This window comes from Mustelus asterias, chromosome 3 (genome assembly GCF_964213995.1).
Source record: "Mustelus asterias chromosome 3, sMusAst1.hap1.1, whole genome shotgun sequence".
NCBI classification, from domain to species: Eukaryota; Metazoa; Chordata; class Chondrichthyes; order Carcharhiniformes; family Triakidae; genus Mustelus; species Mustelus asterias.
Window position 1 is genome coordinate 20,829,758 of NC_135803.1, and position 27,717 is coordinate 20,857,474.

At 40.8% G+C, this 27,717-nt stretch overlaps 1 protein-coding gene across 2 annotated transcripts in view; it reads left to right on the plus strand.

Moving 5' to 3' along the window:
• Positions 1 to 24,164, plus strand: part of atr (ATR checkpoint kinase) — an 81,203-nt gene extending 57,039 nt beyond the window's left edge. For both annotated transcript variants that reach the window (XM_078205597.1, XM_078205604.1), the window contains exons 37-47: positions 2,351 to 2,448; positions 2,544 to 2,782; positions 6,869 to 7,003; positions 10,167 to 10,367; positions 12,332 to 12,475; positions 14,210 to 14,360; positions 17,192 to 17,348; positions 17,824 to 17,977; positions 20,737 to 20,888; positions 21,016 to 21,121; positions 22,674 to 24,164. In XM_078205597.1, the coding sequence (XP_078061723.1) occupies positions 2,351 to 2,448; positions 2,544 to 2,782; positions 6,869 to 7,003; positions 10,167 to 10,367; positions 12,332 to 12,475; positions 14,210 to 14,360; positions 17,192 to 17,348; positions 17,824 to 17,977; positions 20,737 to 20,888; positions 21,016 to 21,121; positions 22,674 to 22,847 (1,711 nt within the window). In that variant the 3' untranslated portion in view covers positions 22,848 to 24,164. The remainder of the gene's footprint in view (positions 1 to 2,350; positions 2,449 to 2,543; positions 2,783 to 6,868; positions 7,004 to 10,166; positions 10,368 to 12,331; positions 12,476 to 14,209; positions 14,361 to 17,191; positions 17,349 to 17,823; positions 17,978 to 20,736; positions 20,889 to 21,015; positions 21,122 to 22,673) is intronic.
• Positions 24,165 to 27,717: the final 3,553 nt, after the last annotated feature.

The window sequence follows — 27,717 nt, forward strand, 5'->3', positions numbered from 1 at the left end:
GTGTTATGGGTAATGTATTAGCATGGGTAGAGGATTGGTAAACTAACAAAGCAAAGAGTGGAGGTAAATGGGTGTTTTTCTGGTTGGCGATCAGTGACTAGTGGTGTGCCTCAAGGATGTGTGTTGGGACTGTAATTGTTTACAATTTGCATAGATGATTGGATAGGGACCAAGTGTACTGTGTCAAAACTCTGGTTGCCTCATTACAGGAAGGATGTGGAAAAGATTGAAAGGGTGCAGAGGAGATTTACAAGGATGTTGCCTGGATTGAGTGGCATGCCTTATGAGGATAGGCTGAGGGAGCTTGGTCTTTTCTCCTTGGAGAGACGTAGGGTGAGAGGAGACCTAATAGAGGTATATAAGATGTTGAGAGGCATAGATCGGGTGGACTCTCGGAGGCTTTTTCCCAGGGTGGAAATGGCTGCTGCGAGAGGATACAGGTTTAAGGTGCTGGGGGGTAGGTACGGGGGAAATGTTAGGGGGAAGTTTTTCACACACAGGGTGGTGGGCGAGTGGAATCGGCTGCCGTCAGTGGTGGTGGAGGCAAACTCAATAGGGTCTTTTAAGAGACTCCTGGATGAGTACATGGGACTTAATAGGATGGAGGGTTATAGGTAGGCCTAAAAGGTAGGAATATGTTCGGCACAACTTGTGGGGCCGAAGGGCCTGTTTTGTGCTGTAGTTTTCTATGTTTCTAAAATTCACAGATGACACTAAGATGAGACATTGAAAGTCTGCAAAGGAATATAGATAGTTTAAGTGAAAGGGCAAATGTCTGACAGATGGAGTGCAACGTTGGTAAATGTGAGGTCATCCATTTTGGTAGGAATAACAGCAAAATGGACTATTATTTAAATGGTAAAAAATTGCAGCATGCAGCTGTGCAGAGGGACCTGGGTACCCTTGTACATGAATTTTAAAAAGTTCCTCTGCAGGTGCAGCAGATAATGAAGAAGGCAAATGGAATTTTGTCCTTCATTGCTAGAGGGATGGAGTTTAAAAACAGCGAGGTTATGTTGCAGCTATATAAGGTGCTGGTGAGGCCACACCTGGAGTACTGTGTACAGTTTTGGCCTCCTTGCTTGAGAAAGGATATACTGGCACTGGAGGGGGTGCAGAGGAGATTCACTAGGTTGATTCCAGAGTTGAGAGGGTTGGCTTATGAGGGGAGACTGAGTAGACTAGGACTATACTCATTGGAATTCAGAAGAATGAGGAGAGATCTTATAGAAACATATAAAATTATGAAGGGAATAGATGAGATAGAAGCAGGGAAGTTGTTTTCACTGGCAGGTGAAACTGGAACTAGGGAGCATGGCCTCAAAATAAGGAGGAGTAGATTTAGGACTGAGTTGAGGAGGAACTTCTTCACCCAAAGGGTTGTGAATCTGTGGAATTCTCTGCCCAGTGAAGCAATTGAGGCTACCTCATTGAATGTTTTTAAGGCAAAGATCGATACATTTTTGAACAGTAAAGGAATCAAGAGTTATGGTGAATGGGCAGGTAAGTGGAGCTGAGTCCTTGAAAAGATTGGCCATAATCTATTGAATGGCGGAGCAGGCTTGAGGGGCCAGTTGGCCTACTCTTGCTCCTAGTTATGTTTTTTTTTCCTCCTCCTCCTCCATTAACTTTTATGTGTATTCTGTAAATTGCAAATTCTGTTAATCTGGAAATCAACCTATTCGCTTAATGATGATAAAATAACTTGCATATACCCTTTTCCATGCCCTCAGGACCAAAGTATTTCAGACAATGAATTACTGTTGCAATGGAGCTATTTTTATTTTGTATCAAGCGATGTGGCTAATTTGTGCACAACAAGATCCTATCAACAACGATGAGATACTGAACTGTTAATCTGCTTTGACGTTCTGAGTTGACCTGTGAATATTGGCAATGACATTGGGGAAAAGCTCCCTGTTGCTACAATACCAGAGCTTCATTGTGCTCATCTGAGAGGGCAAACAATTTATCCGGGCACTTGCGCATTCTGTGCTTAGTTCCTGGAGTGAGGCTTGTGTTTATAAAGTTCTAACTTGATGAGAGTGCTACCGACTGAGGGAAAACAAACGCTTCCCCAAATATTGTGAAATTGTTAGTGTCTGTTCACTAAGCCAAGTTACGTATTTCTCAACTGAACCTCATATTTGTTCAACAAAATGAATGTACAGACTATCAAGGTCAGAATATAGATTGTGTTTTTGTTTGATTTTGCACATTAACTCAGCACAGGGCACAGATTTGTGTCAATAATATGCAAAGATTGAGAGCAAACGGAGTGAATTGTTTGTTGTATGATGTTGTATAATGTTTCATAATGCAAAATATATTTTTAAATATTAACTGACAGTTCACTGCAGTTTGGAAATCAGTTCATCTACCAGTCTATGCCCAGAATGTTATCACTGTGGCTTGATTATGGAGCAAAAGCCTACGAATTGGAAAAAGGTAAGAATACTTTAATTCACGTATAGCTTTCTGCCTTTTTAAAGCAAATGTATTAATAATTTTTAGAGCAGTTTGAACAAGTGTTTTCTGTCCAGCACCAGGGCGAAGTGCTGATCGTATTGCCATGAGGACAGATCTCGAAAAGATTAACAAGGTGATCGAGGATCACACTAACCACCTGGCTCCCTACCAGTTTCTGACAGCATTTTCACAACTGATTTCACGAATATGTCATTTTCATGATGATGTATTTGCTCGTCTGAAGGGCATTATTGTCAAGGTTTTCCTGGCTTATCCCCAGCAGGCCATGTGGATGATGACAGCTGTCTGCAAGGTAATTAGATGATAGTACTTTAAATGAATCATTTAATGTTCAGAATCAGAGTGGTGAGAATGTAGGATTCATTACCACATGGAATGGTTCACTTAAAATAGCATAGATGCACTTAAGAGGAATCTGGAAATGTACACACCACTTTGACTTGGAACTATTTGCCATTCCTTCCCTGTCATTGTCTATAAGATCTGGAACTCCCTTTCTAACAACACTGTGAGTGTACCTGCATCACATTAATTGCAGCAGTTCAAAGTGCTGGCTGACCACCAGCTTCTCAAGGGCAGTTGGGGATGGGCAATAAATGCTATCCTTGCCAGTGATGCTCACATCCCATGGAAGAATAAAATAAAGTGTGGGGTCAGAGGAAGTAAAGTGTGGAAATGCTTTTGTGAAGCATTATTATCAGCAGCAGATATGATTGGCTAACTGGCCTTTGTCTGTGCTTTAAAATTCCATGTAATGCAGAAAATGTTCTTCAATGTCTAAAAATTAATAAGAGGCAGTACAGAAAGATGGCTTGGACTTAAAATTGGTATATCAACAGGCGGCACGGTAGCACAGTGGTTAGCACTGCTGCTTCACAGCTCCAGGGTCCTGGGTTCGATTCCCGGCTCGGGTCACTGTCTGTGTGGAGTTTGCACATTCTCCTCGTGTCTGCGTGGGTTTCCTCCGGGTGCTCCGGTTTCCTCCCACAGTCCAAAGATGTGCGGGTTAGGTTGATTGGCCAGGTTTAAAAAATTGCCCCTTAGAGTCCTGGGATGTGTAGGTTAGAGGGATTAGCGGGTAAAATATGTGGGGGTAGGGCCTGGGTGGGATTGTGGTCGGTGCAGACTCGATGGGCCGAATGGCCTCCTTCTGCTCTGTAGGGTTTCTATGATTTCTATGAACAGGAATGGATACTGAGGGAAGTAACGGAGGAAATTGCAGAGGCACTGGCCACAATATTCTGATCTTCCTTAGTTAGGGGCCTGCCCAAGGACTGGAGCATTGCAAATTGCTCTGAAAGGGGTGCAAGGATAAATCCAGCAACTACAGGCCTATCAGTTTAACTTTGATGGTGGGAAAGCTTTTAAAGATGATAATCTGGGACAAAATTGACAGTCATCTGGACAAGTGTGGATTAATTCAGGAAAGCCAGCACGGATTTGTTAAAGGCAAACCATGTTTAACTAACTTAATTGAGTTTTTTTGTTGAGATAACGACGAGAGTTGATGAGAGTAATGTATCTGAACTTCGAAAAGGCCTTTGATAAAGTTGCACATTACAGGGTTGTCAGCAAAGTTAAAGTGGAATAAAAGGGATAGTGGCAGCATGAGTATGAAGTTGGCAGAATGACAGGAAACAAAGTGATGGTGAACTGTCTTTTGTCAGGCAGAGCGAGTATATTTACTGGAGTTCCCTAAGGATCAATAGGACTATTGCTTTTCTTCATATGTATTAATAATCTAGACATGGGTGTACAGGGCATGATTTCAAAGTTTTCAGATTACACAAAATTTGGAGGTATAGTGAACTGTGACGAGGATAGTAATAGACTTCAAAGGTACAACATGTAGATAGACTGGTTGAATGAATGGCCATGTGGCAGATGAATTTTAATGCAGAGAAGAATGAAGTGATACAATTTGGTAAGATGAACAAGGATAGATAATATAAACTAAAGCAGCTACAGGAAGAGAGAGACCTGAGGATGTGTGTGCACAAGGTGTGCACAAGGTGTGCACAAGTGGCGTTTGCTACCAAATAAACCTGTTGGACTTTAACCTGGTGTTGTTAGACTCCTTACTGTGTGCACAAGGTGACAGGGCTGGTTGAGAAAGTAGTTAAAAAGGCCTGCAAGAATCCAGGGCTTTATAAATTGGGGCATTTAGTACAAAAGCAAAGAAGTTATGATGAATCTTTATAACACACTGATTGCGGCCCCAACTGGTGTATTGTGTACAGTTCTGGGCACAATGTAGGAAGGATGTGAATGAAGGCATTAGAGAGGGTGCAGTAAAGATTTAGGAGAAAGGTTCCAGTGATGAACAATTTCAATTACACGAATAGATTGGAGAAGCTGGGTTTGTTCTCCTTGGAGAAGAGAAGGTTGAGAGGAGATTTGAGTCCAAAGATGTGCGGGTTAGGTGGATTGGCCACGCTAAATTGACCCTCGTGTCAGGGGATTGGCAGGGTAAATATGTGGGGTTATGGGAAGAGGGCCTGGGTGGGATTGTGGTCGGTGCAGACTCGATAGGCTGAATGGCCTCCTGTATTGTAGGGATTCTACGATTGAAACTTATGAAGGAATACAGAAAGAGGAGCTAGAATGAAACCATTCCAGTGGGCAGAAGGGTCACTAATATAAGCTGAATGACAAAAGAACCAACAGCTACTTGAGGAAAGTGCGGTAAGTTGTCTCTCAACACCAGGTTAAAGTCCAACAGGTTTATTTGGTAGCACGAGCTTTCGGAGCATTGCGCCTTCATCAGGGGAGTGAAGAGTTCGGTTCACAAACAGGGCATATATAGACACACACTCAATTACAAGATAATGGTTGGAATGTGCGTCTTAACAGGTAATCAAGTCTTTACAGTGCAGACAATGTGAGTGGAGAGAGGGTTGAGCACAGGTTAAAGAGATGTGCATTGTCTCTAGCCAGGACGGTTAGTGAGATTTTGCAAGTCGTGGGGGTTACAGACAGTGTGACATGAACCCAAGATCCCGGTTGAGGCTGTCCTCGTGTGTGCGGAACTTGGCTATCAGTTTCTGCTCAGCGATTCTGCGTTGTCGTGTGTCGTGAAGGCTGCCTTGGAGAAAGCTTCTCCAAAGATCAGAGGCTGAATGCCCTTGACTGCTGAAGTGTTCCCTGACAGGAAGGGAACACTCCTGCCTGGTGATTGTCGAGCGGTGTCCATTCATCCGTTGTCGTAGCGTCTGCATGGTCTCGCCAATGTACCATGCCTCGGGACATCCTTTCCTGCAGCGTATCAGGTAGACAATGTTGGCCGAGTCACAGGAGTATGTACCGTGTACCTGGTGGATGGTGCTCTCAAGTGAGATGATGGCATCCGTGTCGATGATCTGGCACGTCTTGCAGAGGTTGCTGTGGCAGGGTTGTGTGGTGTCGTGGTCACTGTTCTCCTGAAGGCTGCGTAGTTTGCTGCGTACAATGGTCTGTTTGAGGTTGCGCAGTTGTTTGGAGGCAAGTAGCCACTTGCATTGTCTGCACTGTAAAGACTTGATTATTTGTTAAGACTCGCATTCCAACCGTTATCTTGTAATTGAGTTTGTGTCTATATATGCCCTGTTTGTGAACCGAGCTCTTCACTCACCTGATGAAGAGGAAACGCTCCGAAAACTCATGCTGCCAAATTAACCTGTTGGATTTTAACCTGTGAGACAACTTACTGTGCCTACCCCAGTCTAACACTGGCAACTCCACATCATGAGAGAAGTGCAACAAGTGGCTTGGATCTGGAATCCAATGCCCGAGGGTGTGGTGGAGCAGATTCAATCATGGCTTTCAAAAGGGAATTAGACCAGCACTTGAAGAAAAAGATTTTCAAAGCTATGGGGAAATGGGACTCAATGATGTGTTCTTGCCAACGGGTCCACAGGGACATAACAAACGGAATGGTCTCCCTTTGTGCTGCGCTGTAACCATCCTATAATTCTGTGAATTTAGCAACACTTCAATTCCCAGATGCTTGTTTAACTAGATAAAATAACATCGTTCACATATTTTCCAAGAAAGTCTTGGTAATTAAATTAATGTTTAAGGTCACCTCCTTTGTAGGAGGTGGTTTCTGTTAAATTTAACTTTCTACTTTGAGGGATCCTGTCTGATGACATCAGAAAGGATTTGATTTGACCATCTTTATAAATAGACTTAACTTGCTGCAAGTAGCACTTAAAAAATCAACAGCTCCTAATATTGAGTGTTTTTGGATTTTATAGAATTTTACTGTGGTGCTGTATTGAGTAAACAAAGCCAGTCTCTGCATCAAAATAAGATGAAAACCTAATTCCACTTTCGTCTCCATGCTGCAAATGAAATAAACATTGTATGTTACATGACAAATGTTCATTGTCTTTTGCAGTCATCTTATGCAACTCGAGTTACGAGGTGCAAGGAGATCCTTCAGAAGGCCATTACTGATAAGAGCTGTTTAGGCAAGTTCATAGGAGATGCCACTCGCCTCACGGAAAAGTTGCTGGAACTGTGCAACAAAACGGTACATGCCTTAATATTTTGTCAAAAATCCTGCATATGTTTTATTTCCAAATGTGTTGTTCTGTCAAAAAGGTATCAAGTTATCAGCATTGACCAGTCTTAAAATAATTATCTCCAATCTTTCTTCAGATTTTTGAGTAAAAGTGCTCTATTCATTTCAGCAAGTGTGCTTATTAAAGAGGAAGGGGATTGTATACAGGATCACAATCATTTTTCTCTATCATCCACCCATAACCCTACCCCACCCCATTAAAAAGTCTCAGTTTATAATGTTTTGTGTCACCTTTCGATTTAATCTAATTTGATTTTCTATTTTGAGCCTCACTACTCATGAGAAGATTTCTCATGACGCAAGAGTGTGGCTTCATTAAGCTGTTCGGGAGGCACATGAGCCAATGTGCAAAGGATCCTGAGCTATATTGTGCTACAGTCTCCATTGCTCATGTCGTTGATCTCAGAGGAGCTGCTTTATGGTGAAGGATTATTTTAAGAACTGATCCACTTGGGGATTTAAATAGAAAATATCTCTGACAACAATAACTAAAGACACTAAAAAGAATCTTAGCTGAAATAAAAGTAAAATGTAGCAGATGCTGGAATCTGAAACAAAAGCAGAGAAAGCTGGGAAAACTGAGCAGCGTAGGGAGAGAAAACAGAGTTAACGTTTTGAGTCTGCATGACATTTCTTCAGAACTAAAGAGAGGGAAAAATGTCATATACTGTATGAGAGGGGATAGAACATCTGGAACAGTGATTAGTGGGAGCTGGTAGAGATTGCAACAAAAGTGTAGGAAAACTTTAAGAACAAGTGACAGATGGCCCGGTGGGGAGGGAGGATTTTTGCATCGGAGCAAAATATGTTTGGGATATTAAAAAATAGTCAAGATGGAGGAGAAAGGTCACGGTCTAAAATTGTTGGATTCAGTGCCTGAGGGCTGTAATGAGCCTAATCGGAAGACGAGGTGCTGCTCCTCCAATTTGCATGGGGTTTCACTGGAGCATTGTAGCAGGCCAAGGAAGGCCATATGGGCATGACAGCAAGATGCCGAGTTGAAAAGGCAAGCAATAGGAAGTTTGGGATCATGCGTGCAGGCTGAACGAAGCTGTTCTGCAAAGCGGTCACCCAGTCTGCATTTAGCCTCCCCGATATAGAGGACATCGCATTGGGAAATAAAGGAGACCAAATTGAAGGAGGTGCAAGTTAAATGTTGCTTCACCTGAAAGGAGTACTTGGTACCTTGAACAGTGAGGAGTGAGGAGGTAAAGGGGCCGGTGTTGCAAGGAATGGTGCTGTAGGAAGGGAATGAGGAGTTGGACGCGATGGAGGAGTGGACCAGGATGTCACAGGGGTGACAAATACCTCAGTGCTCCTATAAGATACACCCTTGTCAGGATAAAAGACAGAATCACAAATCAAGATTATAATCTCAAGGCAACAAAGTTCAGGATTAATAATGAACTCTGAGTTTCACTGAAGCCTCTTCACTTCTGCCATGTTGTCGTCCCGAAGCCCAGGCAACGATAAGCCTAGGCCCCGGCGGGTGGCAAGGTCTTGGCACATCCAGCCGCCTCCAACTCTTCTCGACAAACATTGAGGACAAGACAATGTAAGACCAGTGGTCGGAGTCTTCGACCAATCCCAAGCCTCAAAGACTGGGTACAGTGTGTTCCATTAAACTCGAGACACCCAGCGCTCAAATCAAGAGTGTGAAAGCTTGGCAGGCAATTCTCAAATTCAGCTGGGAATTCATCCCCAGTACCCTTAGGGAGATTCTGCACATGGAAACTCCTTCTCTGACCCCATCTCCCCAAGTCAACCAGGATGTACGACTTGCCGTGCAACAGGATTTCCAAAGACTGAAAGTGAGCCTGGACTGAGGAAACTGCCTTCTGACCTAACAGGATTCTCCTCTCTCCTTCATCCAATCGGATATCTTGCACTTCATCAAGATGAGCACCAGATATCTGTGCTGGGGAGGAGCCAAGTCAGTCGTCCACACCTTCAGTCATAATGGAAGCCATTATCCCTATGCCAACGCATCACCGAAGCAAAGCCTCACTCACCAGCGAAACTGCCACTGTGAACTGAGCCCCAATTTGGCTGTCTCCGACCACTTCGATCAAACAAGGATTTTCTTGGCTTAACTCGGCTCTCCTTTGCCAAAATTAGCTAGAATCTTCCAGGATCATAGCACAGATTATCCACATCAGGATCAAATAATTATGGATTGTGCATTAGGATTGAAAATGGATTAAGGGATGAGTAGCACCAGAACTTGCGAAAACACAGCCGCTCCTGCTCTTACATCACGTGACCCACCCCCAACGTCCCATTTCACTTGAGACCACCCTCTAAGCTGCATCTGGTGTCAGTTTATATTTAATTCATATTGGCCTATATATCTAAAGGACTATAATAGAAGGGGATAGAAGCCATTCTTCAGCTATACAAAGCCATGGTCAGACCACACCTGGAGTACTGTGAGTAGATCTGAGCACCATACCTTAGGAAGGGAAAAATAGCCTTGGAGGGAGTAGCATTGATTTTATAAAATGACATGGTCGCGAAGGGTTAAATTATAAGGAGAGATTTTATAACATAGAATTTACAGGGTTAAGAGATGATTTCATCAAAGGTTTCAAGATATTAAAGGGAACGCATAGAAACTACTTCTGCGAGTTGAGGAGTTTAGGACTAGGAAGTCTGTCATAATATTAGACCGAGACACCACAGGAATGAAACTAGGAAGTATTTCTTCCTACAAAGATAGAAGGTTAAAACTGTTTTCTACAAATGGCAATTGATACTAGATCAATTGTTAATTATAAACATAAATTGATAGATTTTTGTTCGACAATGTTACCAAATAATATGGGGCAAAGGCAGTTAGTTCCATATGTTTGGACTGCAGATTAGCCATGTTTTCATTGAATGCCAGAATGGATTCGGGGTTGAGGAGGATTAAATGGCCTACTCCTGTGCCTATGTTCTAAATTTTAATCTTTAACATTTAATATTGTTGACATTGTAGCTTCTAAATTTGCTCAAGTTAGAATTTTTTTGCTGAGTGATTAAAAGGTTCACATTTTTAACATTGCACAATGTTCAGGACTGTGAAAACAATTTTCTTATGGCCTTTCTTAACTAATGTTTCTGTTTGTAGGTGGACGGAAATACCACAACTTTAAGTATGAGCATTCACTTCAAATTGCTGAAACGGCTGGTGGAAGAACCTGCTTTCAGTGAAATCCTCATTCCTTTGCAATCTGTGATGACTCCCACTCTGCCATCAACTGCAGGCACTCATGCAAACCATGACCCTTTCCCTGGTCACTGGGCCTACATTGCTGGTTTTGATGACATGGTAACGTGTCAAATTATGATTATATTTTATTTGCACTAGTTTCACAATGTTAGCCCTCATACTGACGGTATTTGTTGCTCCAGCATGCCAAAAAGCTGCACAGGTAAGTCTGTATTTCACAAACTTATTGCAATCCCAGATCCATTCTGAAAAGTTATATCATCTCCATCGCTTATGTTGCTGTTGGATATCACTGGTGCCTTGCACATTCTTGAAAAGTAGCTGTTTCACACATTTGTCCCTTTTAAGCCTTTCATTTGGGAGCAGTTGGTAAAGTAGACCATTCTCATCTATATAACATATAATGCAGTGCTCAATTCTTAGTTGTTGTGTTTGTGACAATGTTGGCTTTACTGTCAATCATTGAAAACCTAGTCCATTTCTTCAAATTGTGAAGCCAGTCACTGCCACCGATAAACTTGTGCAGATCTCAAGGTTTGAGATTATCTTGTTTTTCACACAAGCAAAGTGTTGTTTGTTTTTCTTTCCATTTGAGTGCGACTGCCAGCTGTGGAAATTGTAATGCTTCTTAAGCCTAAAATTAATTTTACATTGAGCCTTACCTTTCAGCCACATAATCACAAGCTGACGTGGTGGCAGTTGCTGCATTTTTCACTTTCCCATGTCCCTCTTCTGTTATGGTTGCTATGATGCTGGTGCAAACTCTTGATTGGATTGGGTATTCTACAACTAGGATCCGATTGGGAAATCAGTCTGATATGTGCTCTACGTCAATTAAGTAGCACCAACCTTGCTTGCAGTAATATCCACAAAATATTATTTTCTCCTGGCAGCGTGACACTGAATATACTAACCTTTGGCTTGGCTTTTCTGCTGATAAAGTAAGGCAGGAAGCGTAGCCAAAACATCATTGATCTATCAAGAGTTTTTATTGTAAACGTGTAAAAGGAGACTATGGCTACCACTTCTGCACTTGGAATTTGCTTTCCAGGCCCCTCTTGGTACAACTATCTTCAAAAATGTCTTTAAAGCTTTTCTCTTCAATGCCCGTGCCACTTCTCCGGATTCTTCTATCTTCTGGCTTTATTCCCACACTGGCACATCTTCCATTTCAGCTCACGAGCTAGAAGAATTAATGGAAGCTTAGTTAAATATGATGTGTAAATGCAAGTTATTGTGATAAATTGAATTCAACAACATTACCGCATTTATATACTAGGTTTAACCAAATTAAAATTTCCCAGGGCGCTTTAGAGAGGTGTGACCAGATTTTTTAAAAATACCAAACCAAAAAGGAATCTGAACTCAAGGATATTGAGGCACTGCAGAAGATGCTAAAAGATTCTCAAGAATGATACCAGAACGAGTGTATGTATCTATCAGGAAAGGTTGATTAGTTTGGAACTCTTTTCTCTAGAAAAATAAAAGCTGAGGGATAAGCTAATAGAGATCTTTACTATTATGAATGGGTATGATAAGATATTTTCTGATTTGTAGGGGACAGCCAGCAAAAAATCCATAAGAGAACTCAGAAGAACCTGTTTTAACCAAAGGGTGGTAAGAATGTGGAACTTGCTACCAGAGTAGTAGTTGAGACAAATAGTATAGATACGTTTAAGGGGGAGCTAGATAAACACAGGAAGGAGGGAGAAACAGAAGGTAATGCTGAAGGGGTAGATGAAGGAGGCTTGTATAGAGCATAAACATCAGCATAGATCTGTTAGGCCAAATGATCTATTTCTGTGCTGTAGACTTTATGTAAATCTCTGTAAATGTTGGGAAAAGTGACCATAATATTGGTTCAAGAGGGGAACTGGGTGGGTCTTTAATCTTACACAATTTGATGCCTAGAACCTCAGAAATCTATCGAAACTTTGGTAGCCGAAAGTTTTTCATGTATCAACATTTGATGTACAGTGACTCCACTGTATTATTACTTGTTTTATGAAGATATGGAATTTTAATACAGTGCATCCAGATGTTTTCATCTTCTGTTGTGTCAGGTGGAGATTTTAGCCTCACTTCAGAAGCCAAAGAAAATCAACTTGAAGGGTTCCGACGGAAAATCCTACATCATGATGTGTAAACCCAAAGATGACTTGAGGAAGGATTGTCGACTCATGGAATTTAACTCACTAATTAATAAGGTGTAGTATTTGAAAAGCTGACGTGGCCATTTGAAAGTTAAAATAACTTGTATGTTTAAATTAGTGCACATATTTTACAATTTCTATGAGATTCCATAGAATCACATAGAATCCCTACAGTGCAGGAGGAGGCCATTTTGCCCATTGGGTCTGCACTGACCACAAACCAGGCCATATTCCCGGAACCCCACACATTTACCGTGTTAATCCCCCTGACACTAGGGTAAATTTAGCATGGCCAATCAGCCTAACCCACATATTTTTGGAATGTGGGAGGAAACCGGAGCACCTGGAGGAAACCCTCGCAGACACGAGAATGTGCAGACTCCACAAACGAATTGAACTCGGGTCCCTGGCGCTGTGAGGCAGCAGTGCTAACCACTCTGCCACCTCAATGCCACCGTGCCGCCCCAAATGGAATATGGAAGTTATGTTAAGTGTTCAGAGGATAAATTATATCTCCATGGTGTTTAGCAAATTCTTTATATGGTTAGTACGTGAGCTCTGGAGCTATCCAAATACAATAGGCTAACCCTTATTTTATGTGAATTACTTTGTGTTTACAAATAAGGATGTGGTTTGTAGTTTGGGCATGTTATACATAGTTTTTTTCATATGATACTCATGTTCTGTGTAAGCTGGTTTATGTAAACCCAAAAGTCTTCAAAATCTTCCATATTTACATAAATATATTGCCTGCTTCCCTACCCAGGCTTGCTGTTTAGATCTTCCTTGGGAGTTAGCTGAATGTGTTAACTGTTGAATGTAACTGGCCAGGGTTATAATGTTAGGTCAATTTGCTAGGGCTTTGTTATGTTATCTTGGGTGGGATGGTTAAAGGAGAGACTGTTTTCTTGGATGGTTTATTAATTTTTGGTTAATTCCTGGAAATTTAATAAAATGGGCTGAGTACATGAAAGAGTAAACTGCACATGGACCAAGCTACTGTATTGTATACTGTTTTCCATAGGTTTACGCACTGGTATCCTCAAGGTAATCAGATTCTGTATTTGTTAACTTTCAAGTATGTTACTTCTGCTGCTGTGTACGAATTTACTTTTAAAAGTATGCTCTCCATATGTTTGGCACTGTTTTCCTTTAGCTGAATAATATTCAGTTGTTGAGTTCACAGTCACCAGGAGCACTCAGTAGTTCAACAGAGGCCCTGACACAGCAAAGTTTGAAAATCACTACCTTTGATTTTGAAACTGCTGCAGTCTACTGTTTCAATAGTAGCAGGCTGAACAACAACTATGGTCTTTTTTCTCTTCTATTCTTTCATAGATGTGGGTGTCGCTGGCAAGGCCAGCATTTGTTGCTCGTACCTAATTCCCCTTGAACTGACTGGCTTGCTAGGTCATTTCAGAGGGCGGTTAAGAGTCAACCACATTGGTGTGGGCCTGGAGTCACTCGTAACCAGGTCAAGTAAAGGTGGCAGATTTCCTTTCCTAAAAGGACATTAGTGAACTGGATGGGTTTTTACAGCAACTGATGGGAGTTGGCAGGGTCATCATTACAGAGACTAGATTTTAATTCCAGACTTTATTCATGATTAAATTCCACCAACGACCTTGGTGGGATTTGAACCCATGTCCCCAGAGCATTAGCCTGGGTTTCTGGATTACTTCTGCAGTGAAATGATCTGTCATCTTCTCCATTGAATCTTATAATAACTACATTATTGTTTGTATTTCATTGATTAATGAGCTTTCTGGGCATTTTGTTGTTTGACAGTGTTTAAGAAAAGATGCAGAGTCTCGCAGGAGAGAGCTTCACATCAGAACGTATGCAGTCATTCCTCTGAATGAAGAGTGTGGTCTGGTTGAGTGGGTTAACAACACTGCTGGCTTAAGACACATTCTGAATAAGCTGTACAAAGAGAAAGGCAAGGACTGTACATAAAATCACTGCATATTGTTGAAGTTTCAATAAATAGAAGCTGTTATCGTTGATCAATTGTAATCCAAATGTGCTATGATACTTGGAGAATACAATATACACATTACAAATTATATGCTTTGTATATTAAGATTAGTTTTACTACAAAGGGCCAAATTTAGTGGCAATTTAAACTACATAGTACAATTTTAAAGGGGGGGGGGACAGGAATTCAGACAAAAATAACATCTTGAAATGTATTCTTTCATGGACTGTGTCAAGGTTAGCATTTGTTGCCCATCCGTAATTACCCTTGAACTGAGTGACTAGCTAGGCCATTTCCGAGGACAGGTAAGAGTTAACCGCATTACTGTGGATCTAGAGTCATATGTCGGCCAGATCAGGTAAGGATGGCAGATATCCTTTCCTAAAGGGCATTAGTGAACCAAATGATCTTTTATGACCAGATTCCTGATTTGATTAATTTGATTCAAATTCTACCAGCTGCTGTGATTTGAACCTGTGTTTCCCCAGAGCATTAGCCTGGCTCTCTGTATTACCAGTCCAGTGACATAAGCACTATGCCATGATCTCTCCAAACATATGGCATCTTTGGCTCGAAAACAGAGGCACAGAGTACAAAAATGCTGAATTTTTATAAAACACTGGCACCAACCCAAGTGTTGTGTCTAATTATGAGCATCACACTTTAGGAAAGATGTCAAGACTTTAGAGAGTGTTGAGAATGGAACTTCAATTAAGTAGGGAGAGAGAATCTAGGTCTCCTTAGAACATGAGTGAAGATTTAATAGAGATGTTCAAAATCATGAACAACTTTGCTGGAGTAAGTGAGGAGAAACTGTTGCCAGTGACATTAGAGCCATTAATTTGGACGTGGATTTAAGGTAATTAGTAAAACAACGAGTGGCGGGAAGAAAGTTGTTTTATGGAGTTTGCTTTCCCTGATTTGCAATGCCCTGCCTGAAAAGCTGGAATAAGCTGTTTCAATAATAATTTTCAAAAGGGAATTGGATGAATACTTGAAGGGGAAAAGTTTGCACGGGTATGGGACTAATTGAATAGCTTCTTGAATGAACTAGCACAAGCATGATGAACTGAATTGCTCTTGCTGTGCATTATCATTCTGTGAATCTATATGGTTGGTGTGTAATTATGTGTCTAATGTGTTTGATTGTCAACCTATCTCTTTTATACACATCTCTTTCAGAATTGTGACTACGTTTTGTTTAACATACCTGTATTACCATCACAGTATATTATGTTAAATGAACCAAATCTATCATGTTGTCTCCGTTCTCAGTGTTCAGTTCCAAAATCTACTTTTTAACCAGCCTTCCTTTCTTTTCCATACTGTATTAAATTACAGACTAGCTTTTGCCAGTGTTGTCAGCCATGCCAACAAACCAGTTGTGATTTGTTGTCCTGAAGATTGCTGTCTTGGTCAGAAATTGAAGAATGCAGTTTAGGACAAGGTTTGGAAGGAGTGGGAGAATACCATAACTTAAATATCAGCACAGGGCATGAATCTTTCAGAGGAAAGTGATCACATATAATTGCAACTCCTGCCATTGGGTGACATCAATTCCAATTTGTATCATAGATCATAGAATCTCTACAGTGCAGAAGGAGGCCATTCAGTCCATCGAGTCTGCACCGACAACAATCCCAACCAGGCCCTATCCTTGCAATCCCAGATCTGTTCCCCGTAACCCCAAGTATTTACCCCGGTAATCCCCCTAACCTGCACATCTTGGGACACTAAGGGGCAATTTAGCATAGCCAATCCACCTAACCTGAACATCTTTGGACTGTGGGAGGAAACCCACACTGGGAGAATGTGCAAACTCTACACAGACAGTCACACAAAGCTGGAATTGAAGCCGGGTCCCGGGCGCTGTGGGGCAGCAATACTAACCACTGTGTAGACTTGTATATGTGTAGACTTAACTTCTTTCAAAAGGTGAGGATTATACTTGCATCTGATCATCTAACTGTCAGTGCAAAACTGTGGAATTGAAAGATTTTGAATTACTTAATATTTTTCACCACTGGTCTCCCCTTGATTACACATTCTCTTTCCAACAACCTGGTCTGCAGAGTTCTGACAGTGTAGTTCTATGATCTGCTGAGGGGATGATTCAATGCCAATACCAGTCTCCCCCTCATCATTCCTTTCCTGTCCTTCACCTGCCTTAGTTCACTGAACTATTTGACTGAAAAACTGAAGCATGCATGGAAGTGTGACGTCACCCTGACGGGTTAATCTAGTTTTTAATTATTTAATCATCAATTTTAAGACAATTTCAGTGATCATATTCAACAGTGTTCCTAATGATAACTAAACATTACTGAGGCATATTTGATTCTCGGGGCTTGACAGGGTAGATGCTGAAAGGTCATTTTCCCCTGTTGGAGAGTCTAGGACCAAAGGGCTTAATCTCAGTAAGGAGTTGCCCATTTAAAACAAAAATAAGGAAGAATTTCTTCACTCAGAGGAAAGTGAATTTGTGGAATTCTTTACCACAGAGGATGGGTTATTAGGTAGATAGACAGATTTTTGATCAGTAAGGGAATCAAGGGTTATGGAGATAAGGCGGGAAAGTGGAGTTGAGGATGATCATTTCACATCAGTCATGATCTCATTGAATGGCAGAGCAGATTCACTGGGCTAAATGGCCTACTTTTACTCCTATGTCTTATGGTCTTAAATATCTCTTCAAATATAATGCTAACCTCATAAAAGTACATATGCTGAACATTGGATTTGGTTTTGATTTTGCTCCTGGTATGGTAAGTTTTATTTGTGGTTTGTTACAGGTGTTTACATGATTGGTAAAGAGTTGCGTCAATGCATGCTGCCAAAGCAAGCACCTTTGGAGGAAAAATTATCTGTCTTTCAACAGCAACTTTTGCCACGTCACCCTGCTGTCTTTCATGAATGGTTCCTTCGGACTTTCCCTGATCCAACTTCATGGTCAGTTCCTAAATACAATGTTAAGGGATTCAGGATATTTGTTTAGCAATGCTTAACCCCCATTTCTAGGCAGCCTTTTTAGTGCATTTGTGGCAGTAGATTGGTTTGGGTTGGTAAAGGGGAATAGGCATGAATAGTGTGATCATCATTAAGTTACTATTAAAGTCTGAGTAATTGTTAGCTTGGATTTAAGAATCAGTCATATTAAAGGCAAAGATTAAGACAGCAAGGCTAAGGTCATAAACAATTGATTAACTACTGTATGTTTTCAGTGAGGGTGATGGGATAACTGCTCATTTGATTAGATAGCTACAAAAATGACTAATTCCCATTTAAGTTATGAAGGCTATGAAGTTAATAATTAACATTTTATCATGTATTTAATTCTAACTTGTGCCATATATATCGTTGACCATAATGCTTTCTAATAGCTGTATTATTTTGAAACTTCAATCTTCTAATTGCTTCCAATCAGGTACAGCAGTCGATCAGCCTATTGTCGGTCTGTCGCTGTGATGTCAATGGTTGGCTACATTCTGGGTCTAGGTGATCGCCATGGAGAAAATATTTTGTTTGATTCTTTAACAGGCGAATGTGTTCATGTGGACTTCAACTGCCTTTTCAATAAGGTAACTGATTATTTTCCAGCAAGCATATTCCAGTGGAAACGTACAGTGTACTTTATATCCTATTTCTAATGTTAAAAAGCCAAAGTGTATGAACTAAAGATTCTGTCACTGAGCGACTTTGCAGTTTTCTCAGCAAAATTTCAGTTTCAGGTATCGGTGACCCATGGGTGGGGTCAAGCTTACCAGCCTTTACTTCAATTTTTATGCTATTGGTCTCACTGAGAAAACTATACAAAAAGTAACACCCTGTTAATTGAAACGTAACTGGATTTTTAATGGTGTACGAAATCCAAAATTACTGCTGAGCTCGAATCCTGAGAAGCTAACTGTTTGTCAAATATCATAATACAACTTCCCAAATTTGTAAAAAAAAATTAAGTTGTTGATATTTCAACTTCTATCTTTATCCCTATATGTCCCAATCTTTATTTCGCTATCTGTAAAGTGATTGAAAATGAAGGCTAATCAAGTGGGGTTTTTTTTACCTTCTGGTTTGCTGACTGTGAGAATTCTTTGATGTGATTGGCCGCTCAGTTTAGCTTGATTACATAACTGTTGCTGGAAATTTGGAAATCCCCTGGAAGTGCTGCAATCAACGTAGGGAAAATCCACACCACGGAGCTCAATAGATCTACAGTTAATCTACCTGACGGCTGCAGAGAAGCATTGTGGAATATTGTGGATGAGCTAGGGTTTAAAAAGGGTTTGAAAGGTTTTGACTTTGCTGTCCTTTCAGTTAGTGCCATTTTGATGGATAAATTACACATTGAATTTTACTTGCATTGTTTAGCAGTGCGTTTCTGCATTAGTAATGTCTCAAAATCTGATCTGGTAGAAATGTAGATGAGGGACTTAAGAAATGCAAAATACATTGAGAGTAAAGCATGATTCTACCTGGCCTTTGTTCCATGATCATCTGTCTGAATATCTGACTTGGTGTCCACTTTTTTGATAATGCTCCTATGACATGCTTTGAGATGTGTGTTTTACTACATTAAAGATACTATAAATATGCACAATTTTGCTGTTGTTTAAAAAGTGATTGGTATGGATTTCACAGTCAGCGATGACACTTGCTGCTGACCTCAAAGAAAGTTGCATACAAAGATCTATTGATGTATCTGGCATTGATTTCCCCTTTCTCGACGTTCTGTTGATTGCCACACTTCCAGGAGATTTCCAAATTGCCAGCAAGGCGATGTCATCAAGCAAACTAAGCAGCCAATCGCATCAAAGAATTCTCACAGTCCCCAAACCAGGAAGTAAAAAAAAATATTTGATTATCCTTCACATCCAATCGCTTTACAGATGGTAAAATAAAGATTGGGACATATATAACGGATAAAGGTAGAAGCTGCAATATCATCAACTTAATTTCTTTTACAAATTTGGGAAGTTTTGTTACTAACAAGGTGTTACTTTTTGTATAGTTTTCTCAATGAGACCAATAGCATAAAAATTGAAGTTCACATCAATTGTAGTATTGGCTAGGCGATGGCCTAGTGGTATTATCACTAGACTATTAATGCAGAAACTCAGCTAACATTCTGGGGACTCGAGTTCAAATCTCACCATGGCAGCTGGTGGAATTTGAATTCAATAAAAAAAAAATCTGGATTTAAGAATCTACTGATGACCATGAAACCGTTGTCAGAAAAACCCATCTGGTTCACTAATGTCCTTTAAGGAAGGAAATCTGCCGTCCTTACCTGGTCTGGCCTACATGTGATTCTGTAGCCACAGCAATGTGGTTGACTCTCAACTGCCCTTGGGCAACTCGGGAAGGGGAAATAAATGCTGGCCAGCCAGCAACGCCCATGTCCCATGAATGAATTTTTTAAAATTCAAGTGATTTCAGAAGATTTCCATCTGCGGGGACTTCAACATATCCTGTGGCGGATCAGTGAATTGCTTACAACTTTTGGATTTTCACATTTAGCTGCACATGTGTGGGTGTCATAGTTTCTGTCCATTTCATTGTTGATATGATAGTTAATGCTGACAGTTCTGCTATCAATACAGCTGCAATATCTGGGACACTGAAATCATGTGCAGCCCACTCACAGTTGTGGCACACTTCTCCAAAGGGTTTAGGGTGCTCTTGACTAGAATGACACACAGCACTTTTCTACACAGTAAACATCTGATATCGAAACCAGTTTCCCATTGTTGTTTTAAAGTAGATTGATTTACAAACCCTGCATAGTGCCATTGTCTGTGCCACGTTTTTTGGGTTACTAAATTGTTGCGCTTAGTCAACTAAAACATCTCCGTTTATACCTGGCAATCTTTTGAGAAAATGAATACTATAGCATAAGGAAACAAAGCTTGTGAATATAGAACAGAGAATGCTGGAAAAACTCAGCAGCTCTGAAGGCATCTATAAGGAGAGAAACAGAGTTAACATTTTAGGTCTTTTTGGCTCTTTATCAGAACTGAAGAGACAGAGAACGTGTTAGATATTAAAGTGTAGCTGTGAGAGATTGCAACAAAAAGTAGTAGTTTTAAGAACAAAAGATGACCTGGTGTGGGATGGGGAGGGGTGGAATACATGTATGGGATATTTAACAAAAGGGGTTTAAGATGGAGGAGAAAGGTTACAATCTAAAGCTGCTGAACTCGACTTTGAGTCCCAAGTGCTGTAACCTGCCCAACCGGAAGATGAGATGCTGCTCCTCCAGCTTGCGCCGGGATTTACTGGAGCAATGCAGCAGCTTGTGAATGCACTGTGGTTGAAAAGAATCTTCTCACTTTCTTAGGGGGAGACTTTCGATGTTCCAGAAGTTGTCCCTTTCCGTCTAACTCACAATATGGTCCATGCCATGGGTCCAATGGGCACAGAAGGTTTGTTTCGCCGAGCCTGTGAAGTGACATTGAGGTTAATGCGTGATCAACGAGAACCTTTAATGAGGTAAAGCATCAGCTCTTAGATAAATTTAAGTGATAGTTCAAATTATTTCACATATACTTGCATAAGGTTTCATTATAAACATTGATTGTTTTAACTTTGTGTTTGGTTGCTGTCCTTATTGTCTTAGTGTTTTGAAAACCTTTCTGCATGACCCACTGGTGGAATGGAGCAAGCCAGTAAAAGGTAGTGCAAAAGTACAACCCAATGAAACTGGGGAGGTAATCAATGAAAAGGTCAGTGAAAAAATATTTAAAGTTCTCACATTTTCCCCTTCTACTCTATCGTCTTTCACGCATATTTTTATCCAGTGCTCCTAACTGCAGAGAACCCCTTTTGTTCAGAAACAGGTAGCTGGCACTTGATTTAGATGTGTTGGAACAATTTTACAGTTCTGCTCAGATGATAGCAGATAGCACTCCCTCATGAGAAATTAGTTTTGATTGTAGAATTGTAATCTACAAACTTGAATCCACTGCCGACTTTCTTCCTCTTCTCCATTTCATTGATACAACTATAGGACAACAATGTATGTATTTCTATAGCATCTTTAAGAGAGTAACATAGTCCCAAGACACTTGACACGGGTGTTAACAAACAAAATTCGACACCGAGCTACATTAGGAGATATTTTCGACAATCATCAAGGTAGGTTTTAAGAAATGGTTTAAAGGAATAAAGAGAGATTTAGGGAGGGAATTGCAGAGCTCCTGACTCCCCAAAGCCTGTCCACCATCTAAGAGGCACAAATCAGGAGTGTGATGGAATACTCACCACTTGCCTGGATGACTGAAGATCCTACAACACTGAAGAAACTCACCACCATCCAGGACAAGCAACCTGCTGAATTGGTACTCCTTCCACAAATATTCACTCCCTCCACCACCAAACAACAGTGGTTGCAATGTGTGCCATCTATAGATGTATTGTAGGAATTCACCAAGGTTCCATGAGCAGCACCTTCCAAACCCACAATCGCTGCCATCTAGAAGAACAAGAGCAGCAAATACTTGAGAAACCATCACCTGGAAGTTCCCCTCCAAATCACTCACCATCCTGACTTAAAAATATATCACCATTCCTTTATTGTTGCTGGGTAAAATCCTGGAGCTCCTTGTCTAACAACACTGCGGATCTATCTACTCCTCAGGGACAGCAACATTTCAAGAAGGCAGCTTAGCACTGTCTTCTCGAGGGCAGCTAAGGATTGGCAATAAATGCTGTCCTAACCAGCGACACCCACATCCCGGAAGCTAATTTAAAGAAAGACGTGGTCTGATCACAAAGTCTGCAAATGGTCTGCGTCAGGTTCAGACGTTTGTTAGAGAGGGATAGAGTTAGTGGCTAAGGAGCAGAACTTGTGGTGGGATTGAAGGCAATGGCTTCCAAATATTTAATTGGAAAACATTTCTGCTCATCTAGTCCTGGACATCAGACTGTCTTGACACTTTACCAACACTGGAATGCTTGAAGTGAGCTTTTTTATTGTCAGCATACATGTGGAAATGGACACTTTATTTGTGAAGTCAAGGCTTGGATGAGAAATAGGTGGGGGGCAGTAGAGCTGTTTCTCTTTTATGACATAATGGAGCAAGTTGGTGGAAGATACTCCCTTTTCAAATGAAAGTAATCATCCTTTGGCTTAAAGCACATCAATTATAGTTAGTGTAACCTCTCATGGAAGGGGAGTGATTGTTGATTTAAAATGTGGGTAAACCTCAGTTGAATTTAAAAAAGAAAACATGAGTGTCTTAACTTTTGAAGTTTTGATGTATTTACTTTTTTTAGGCCAAGACCCACGTTCAAGATATCGAAAAGCGACTACATGGAGTGATTAAGACGAGAAATAAGGTGAAGGGTTTACCTTTATCCATTGAAGGTCATGTTCACTACCTTATTCAAGAAGCAACAAATGTAAACCTCCTGTGTCAAATGTACCTGGGCTGGGCTCCATACATGTGAAAGAATTCACAAAAAGCTGGAAATCTGCTATGAGGAAGAAGCAAGGGACATAATTTATGGGGTAGCTGCGTGATTGGTGTCATCCTTTATCCTCTAAATCACTCACCACATGTTGCTAATGTTTCAGGAAACCAGTGTTAGATCACTGGTAGTGGTGATTTTTTTTGACAACTTATTTCAGGAACAGGAACTGTACATTCTTGTCAAAGATCAAAAGGATCTGGAATTCTCCTTTACTCCAGAAGGCTCGATAAAGGGCAAGCGGAGAGTTTTACTGACTTCTGATTGAGTGCAGTGCAACTCGAGGGAGCAAAGTAACTATTTTTTTCAAAAATACTGCGCTTGGAATCAAAGGCTTTCAAGGCAATTTGGTGGAGGAGGTAAGATTTAACTGGAACAGGAAATCAGATTTATGGAAACCTGACAATAGGAGTATGCAATAGAAGACTGTTGATATAGTAAAACATGACTTTAAAATTGTCAATGCTGAAAGCCAAACAACCTGAAAAAGAGGCTGATAACGTTAAGACAAATGAATCGTTGATGTGAACAGAAGGAGAGGGACTCAAAGGACTGAACTTCAATCACCTCATTGTGGCCAGAGACTGTCAGCATGTACCTACCATATTAATGAATTTGTATTATAAATTAACTTGTATTGATGCTTTTGAGAAAGAAATGCACACATTGGTGACACAGACAATTCATTGGGATCAATATGATTTGCTCTGTTAAGCTACGATTACGTTGTTCCATTAAGATTGAACAGAGTCCAGTTTATAACTGGCATAACTGTGGATTCTGAGTCACAGAGAGGTCCCTTTTCAACTGTACGAACCCCTCTGCATTTGATAGAGAGCAAAGACCTTTGCATGTCTATAAAATAAGTGAAATACAGTCAGATATGTAGAGGAATGATTCCAGATGATGGTTGATGCCGAAGTCAAAGAGTATTGAGTTTGTCTTGTTATTTTGATTTTCATTGTTCCCCATTGCGTACAGGTTCCACTGTTTCTAAGTTGGATGTCCCAAACTCGTATTAATCAATGTGTATATCATAGTTTCTTCCAGCAATTTATAAGCATGATATGTGAGAAAAATATCAACATTTGTTGAAGTTTACTTTTATGGAGCTACTTATTGAGTCAGCTCAAGGTTGGTTGTAAAAATGTAACAACAGAAAATAGTTTTTGAAAATATTTTTGTACAGGACTGTACTATCTGAAATTTAGTGCTTTGCAGCAGATTTTCTATATTTTTTCATGTTCACAACCTTGATTTACACTCACGTGAAATAAAGCATTGAATAGATACTTATTGTGTTTCTATAGACAAGTGTTTTATCGTCTGATCAAATTCAGTGAGCAGCAGAATTGTAGCTTTTCCACTAACCAGTCACGAGTGCAAAAATATTGTTTGCCAGAAAGGAGCGTTGTTTAACACCCTGAACCACACTGTACTGGATTGTTACACTAAGCCACAGCTGAATGTTGTTGCTCTCTGTAGATGGACTGACATGGCAAGTTTACAAAAATAAGAGAATGCTCCTCAATCATGGTTGGGCGCATACATTTTATGGAAACCCTGTAGCCAAAAGGATATTGTTTACTCTCAAACTGGAGATTGGTTAATTGTTTGAAGTACAGGTGAAATATAGAAAAAGCATCTCCTCTCTGCTAAGATGTTAGATATTTAGAACAGAAGGGTACATTTCACAAATGAAGTATATTTTATAAATGAACAACTTAAATCTATCTTGCATCTTCAAAATGAATGTCCCAAGCTGCTTCACTGGACCGATAGCAGACAAAATCTGACAATATTTGGAGAAGTGTCAAGAGGTAGGTTTCAAAGAACACCTTAAAAGGAAGACCGGTTTAGGAAGAAAATTACAGAACTTAGGACCTTCATAAGATATAGGAGAAGAATTAGGCCATTCGGCCCATTGAGTCTGCTCTGCCATTTGATCATGGCTGATTATGTTCCTCGTTTTCCTGCCTTCTCCCCATAACTCCCCATTACCAATTAAAAATCTATCTAACTCCTTCTTAAATTTACTCACCGTCCCAGCATCCAGCGCACTTCGGGGTAGCGAATTCTGCAGATTCACAACCCTTTGGGAGAAATAGTTTCTCCTCAATTCTGTTTTAAATTTGCTACCCCTTATCCAAAGACTATGACCTCTCATCCTAGAATGCCCCACAAGAGGAAGCATCCACTCCACGTCTACTTTATCCATACCGTTTATCATCTTGTGTACCTCAATTTGACCTAGACAAGTGAAGCACAGCTGCCAATGGTGGTAAAGGAAAGCAGGGATGCATTAGAAGTCAGAATTGGAGGATTGCAATGTTCTCAGAGTTGTCGGGCTGGAGGAAGTGGGACAAAGCTATCGAGTGATTTGAACACTGATGAGATTTTCAAATTTGGGGTGTTGCTGGATTGAGAGTGAATGTGGCTCAGTGAGAATGGGATGATGAGTGAGTGGGACCTGGTGTGAGTTAGGATACAGGCAACAGTGTTAGATAAGCTGAAATTTTCAGAAGGTTGCAGATCAACCAGTGGAGCAGCACGGTAGCACAGTGGTTAGCACTGCTGCTTCACAGCTCCAGGGACCTGGGTTCAATTCCCAGCTTGGGTCACTGTCTGTGTGGAGTTTGCACATTCTCCTCGTGTCTGCGTGGGTTTCCTCCGGGTGCTCCCGTTTCTTCCCACAGTCCAAAGATGTGCGGGTTAGGTTGATTGGCCATGCTAAAATTGCCCCTTAGTGTCCTGGGATGTGTAGGTTAGAGGGATTAGCGGGTAAATGTGTAGGGATATGGGAGTAGGGCCTGGGTGGGATTGTGGTCGGTGCAGACTCGATGGACTGAATGGCCTGTTTCTGCACTGTAGGGTTTCTATAATTCTTCTATGATGTAAGCATTGGAATAGTTCAGTGCAGAGGTAATAAGAACGAGAGAGGGTTTCAAAAGCAGTGGGAAAGGGGGAAATAGCTTGTCTTGGTGATGGAAAGGATATGTGAATGGTAGCTCAGCTTTGTGCCAAATAGAATGCCTGGGTTGCAAACAGTGTGGTGAAATCTTGTGTAATTTGTTCAGATTTAGTATTTGGATGACCTATGCGCTTGATAAATAGGATTTGAGGCTCATATTTTGCAAGAATTGTTGCCAAACTACTTAGAAGATGAGCTACTAATGTTCTCAAAATGGGAATGTGTTCTCCCTAAATCATCTAGTTCCTTACATACCCTGATTATACATCTCATTTTTAAAAAAAGAATGCTTATGCAATGTAATAACTGGCTCGGATGGGGAAAGGAATGAAGAAATCCTTTAAAATACCAACAAAACGTAAAACTAGTACTACTTGAAAATCCAACCAGTTTTGTAAGTGGCAGGCTACACAACCACTTAACGCAAAACAAGTTTATATCACGTGTTAATGCACCTTTAAAGGTATGAGTTTTCACATTTCTCAAGTGTCCTTCACGCAAAGGAATGTAGTATTTTGGATTCAAGATTTTTTAAAAATCAGGAGGTGCAATTGTAACTTAGGAATTTCAAGATCTTACTCCAGATTGTTCTCAGACCCGTGGGAAATTCCCAACCCCTCAGGTTACTATCCTTTGGAGTATGACTTTGGAAAGTCAAATCAAGGTAGGACTTTCACATTGAATGGTAGGACCTTAGGAAGTATCATGGAACAGAAGGACCTTGGAGTTCAGGTGCACGGTTCTCTAAAGGTGGAGTCACAGGTAGATAGGGCAGTGAAGAAGGCTTTTGGCATGCTGGCCTTCATCAGTCAGGGCACTGAGTATAGAAGTTGGGAAGTTATGTTGCAGTTGGACAGGGCGTTGGTGAGGCCGCACCTGGAGTATTGTGTTCAGTTTTGGTCGCCTTGCTAAAGAAATGTTATTAAACTAGAGAGAGTGCAGAAGAAATTTTCAAGGCTGTTGTCAGGACTCAAGGAACTGAGTTAAAGGGAGAGATTGGACAGGCTAGGACTTTTTTCTTTGGAGCATAAGAGTCTGAGGGGTGATCTTATAGAGGTGTATAAAATCATGAGAGGCATGGATAGGATGAATGCACTCAGTTTTTTTCCCAGGGTTGGGGAATCGACAAGTAGAGGGCATAGGTTTAAGTTAAGGAGAAAGAATTCATGGGAACCTGAGGTGCAACGTTTTTTACACAAGGGGTGAAATGAACTGCTGGAGGAAGTGGTTGAGGCAGGGACATTGACAACATTTAAAAGGCATTTGGACAGATACATGGATAGGAAAGGTTTAGAGGGATATAGGCCAAATGCAGGCAAATGGTGCTAGCTTAGATGGGCATTTTGGTTGGCATGGACCAGTTTGGGCCGAAGTGCCTGTCTCCATGCCGTAGAATCTATGGTACGGAAGGCTTAGCTCTTTGAATACTGCTCTTTGAATACTAATAAAGCACACACTCCTCCAAATGACACAAAACTCAATGTAAATAGATTTAATAGAAGGGCCAAGGTACTAAAACGGTGTGCAGAGAGTCAGTTAAGCATTGATGCAGTGAGTTAATTTGTTTGTCAGCTTTTCTTAGTCAGTAGCTGGTCAGGAGCCTTGAAATTGCAACATCTATTTTCATCTTGTAAACATTGAAACAGTTTCTGATCGTAGTTTTGGCCCACGTATTCAGAGAAAAACAGCCCTTGAATGGGTGCGAAGTTAATAGAATTATTATATGCTTAATATGTGCAGATTTTTAAAATGCTGTTATGGCATGCAGTTAATTGATGGAATTGTTGGAGCAGTATCCCATGGTGAAGTAACACCTGCGAAAGGATAGAACAGACTTTGTTTTGTAAGCTTCGTTGGCAGGTTTCCCGGGCTGCAAAA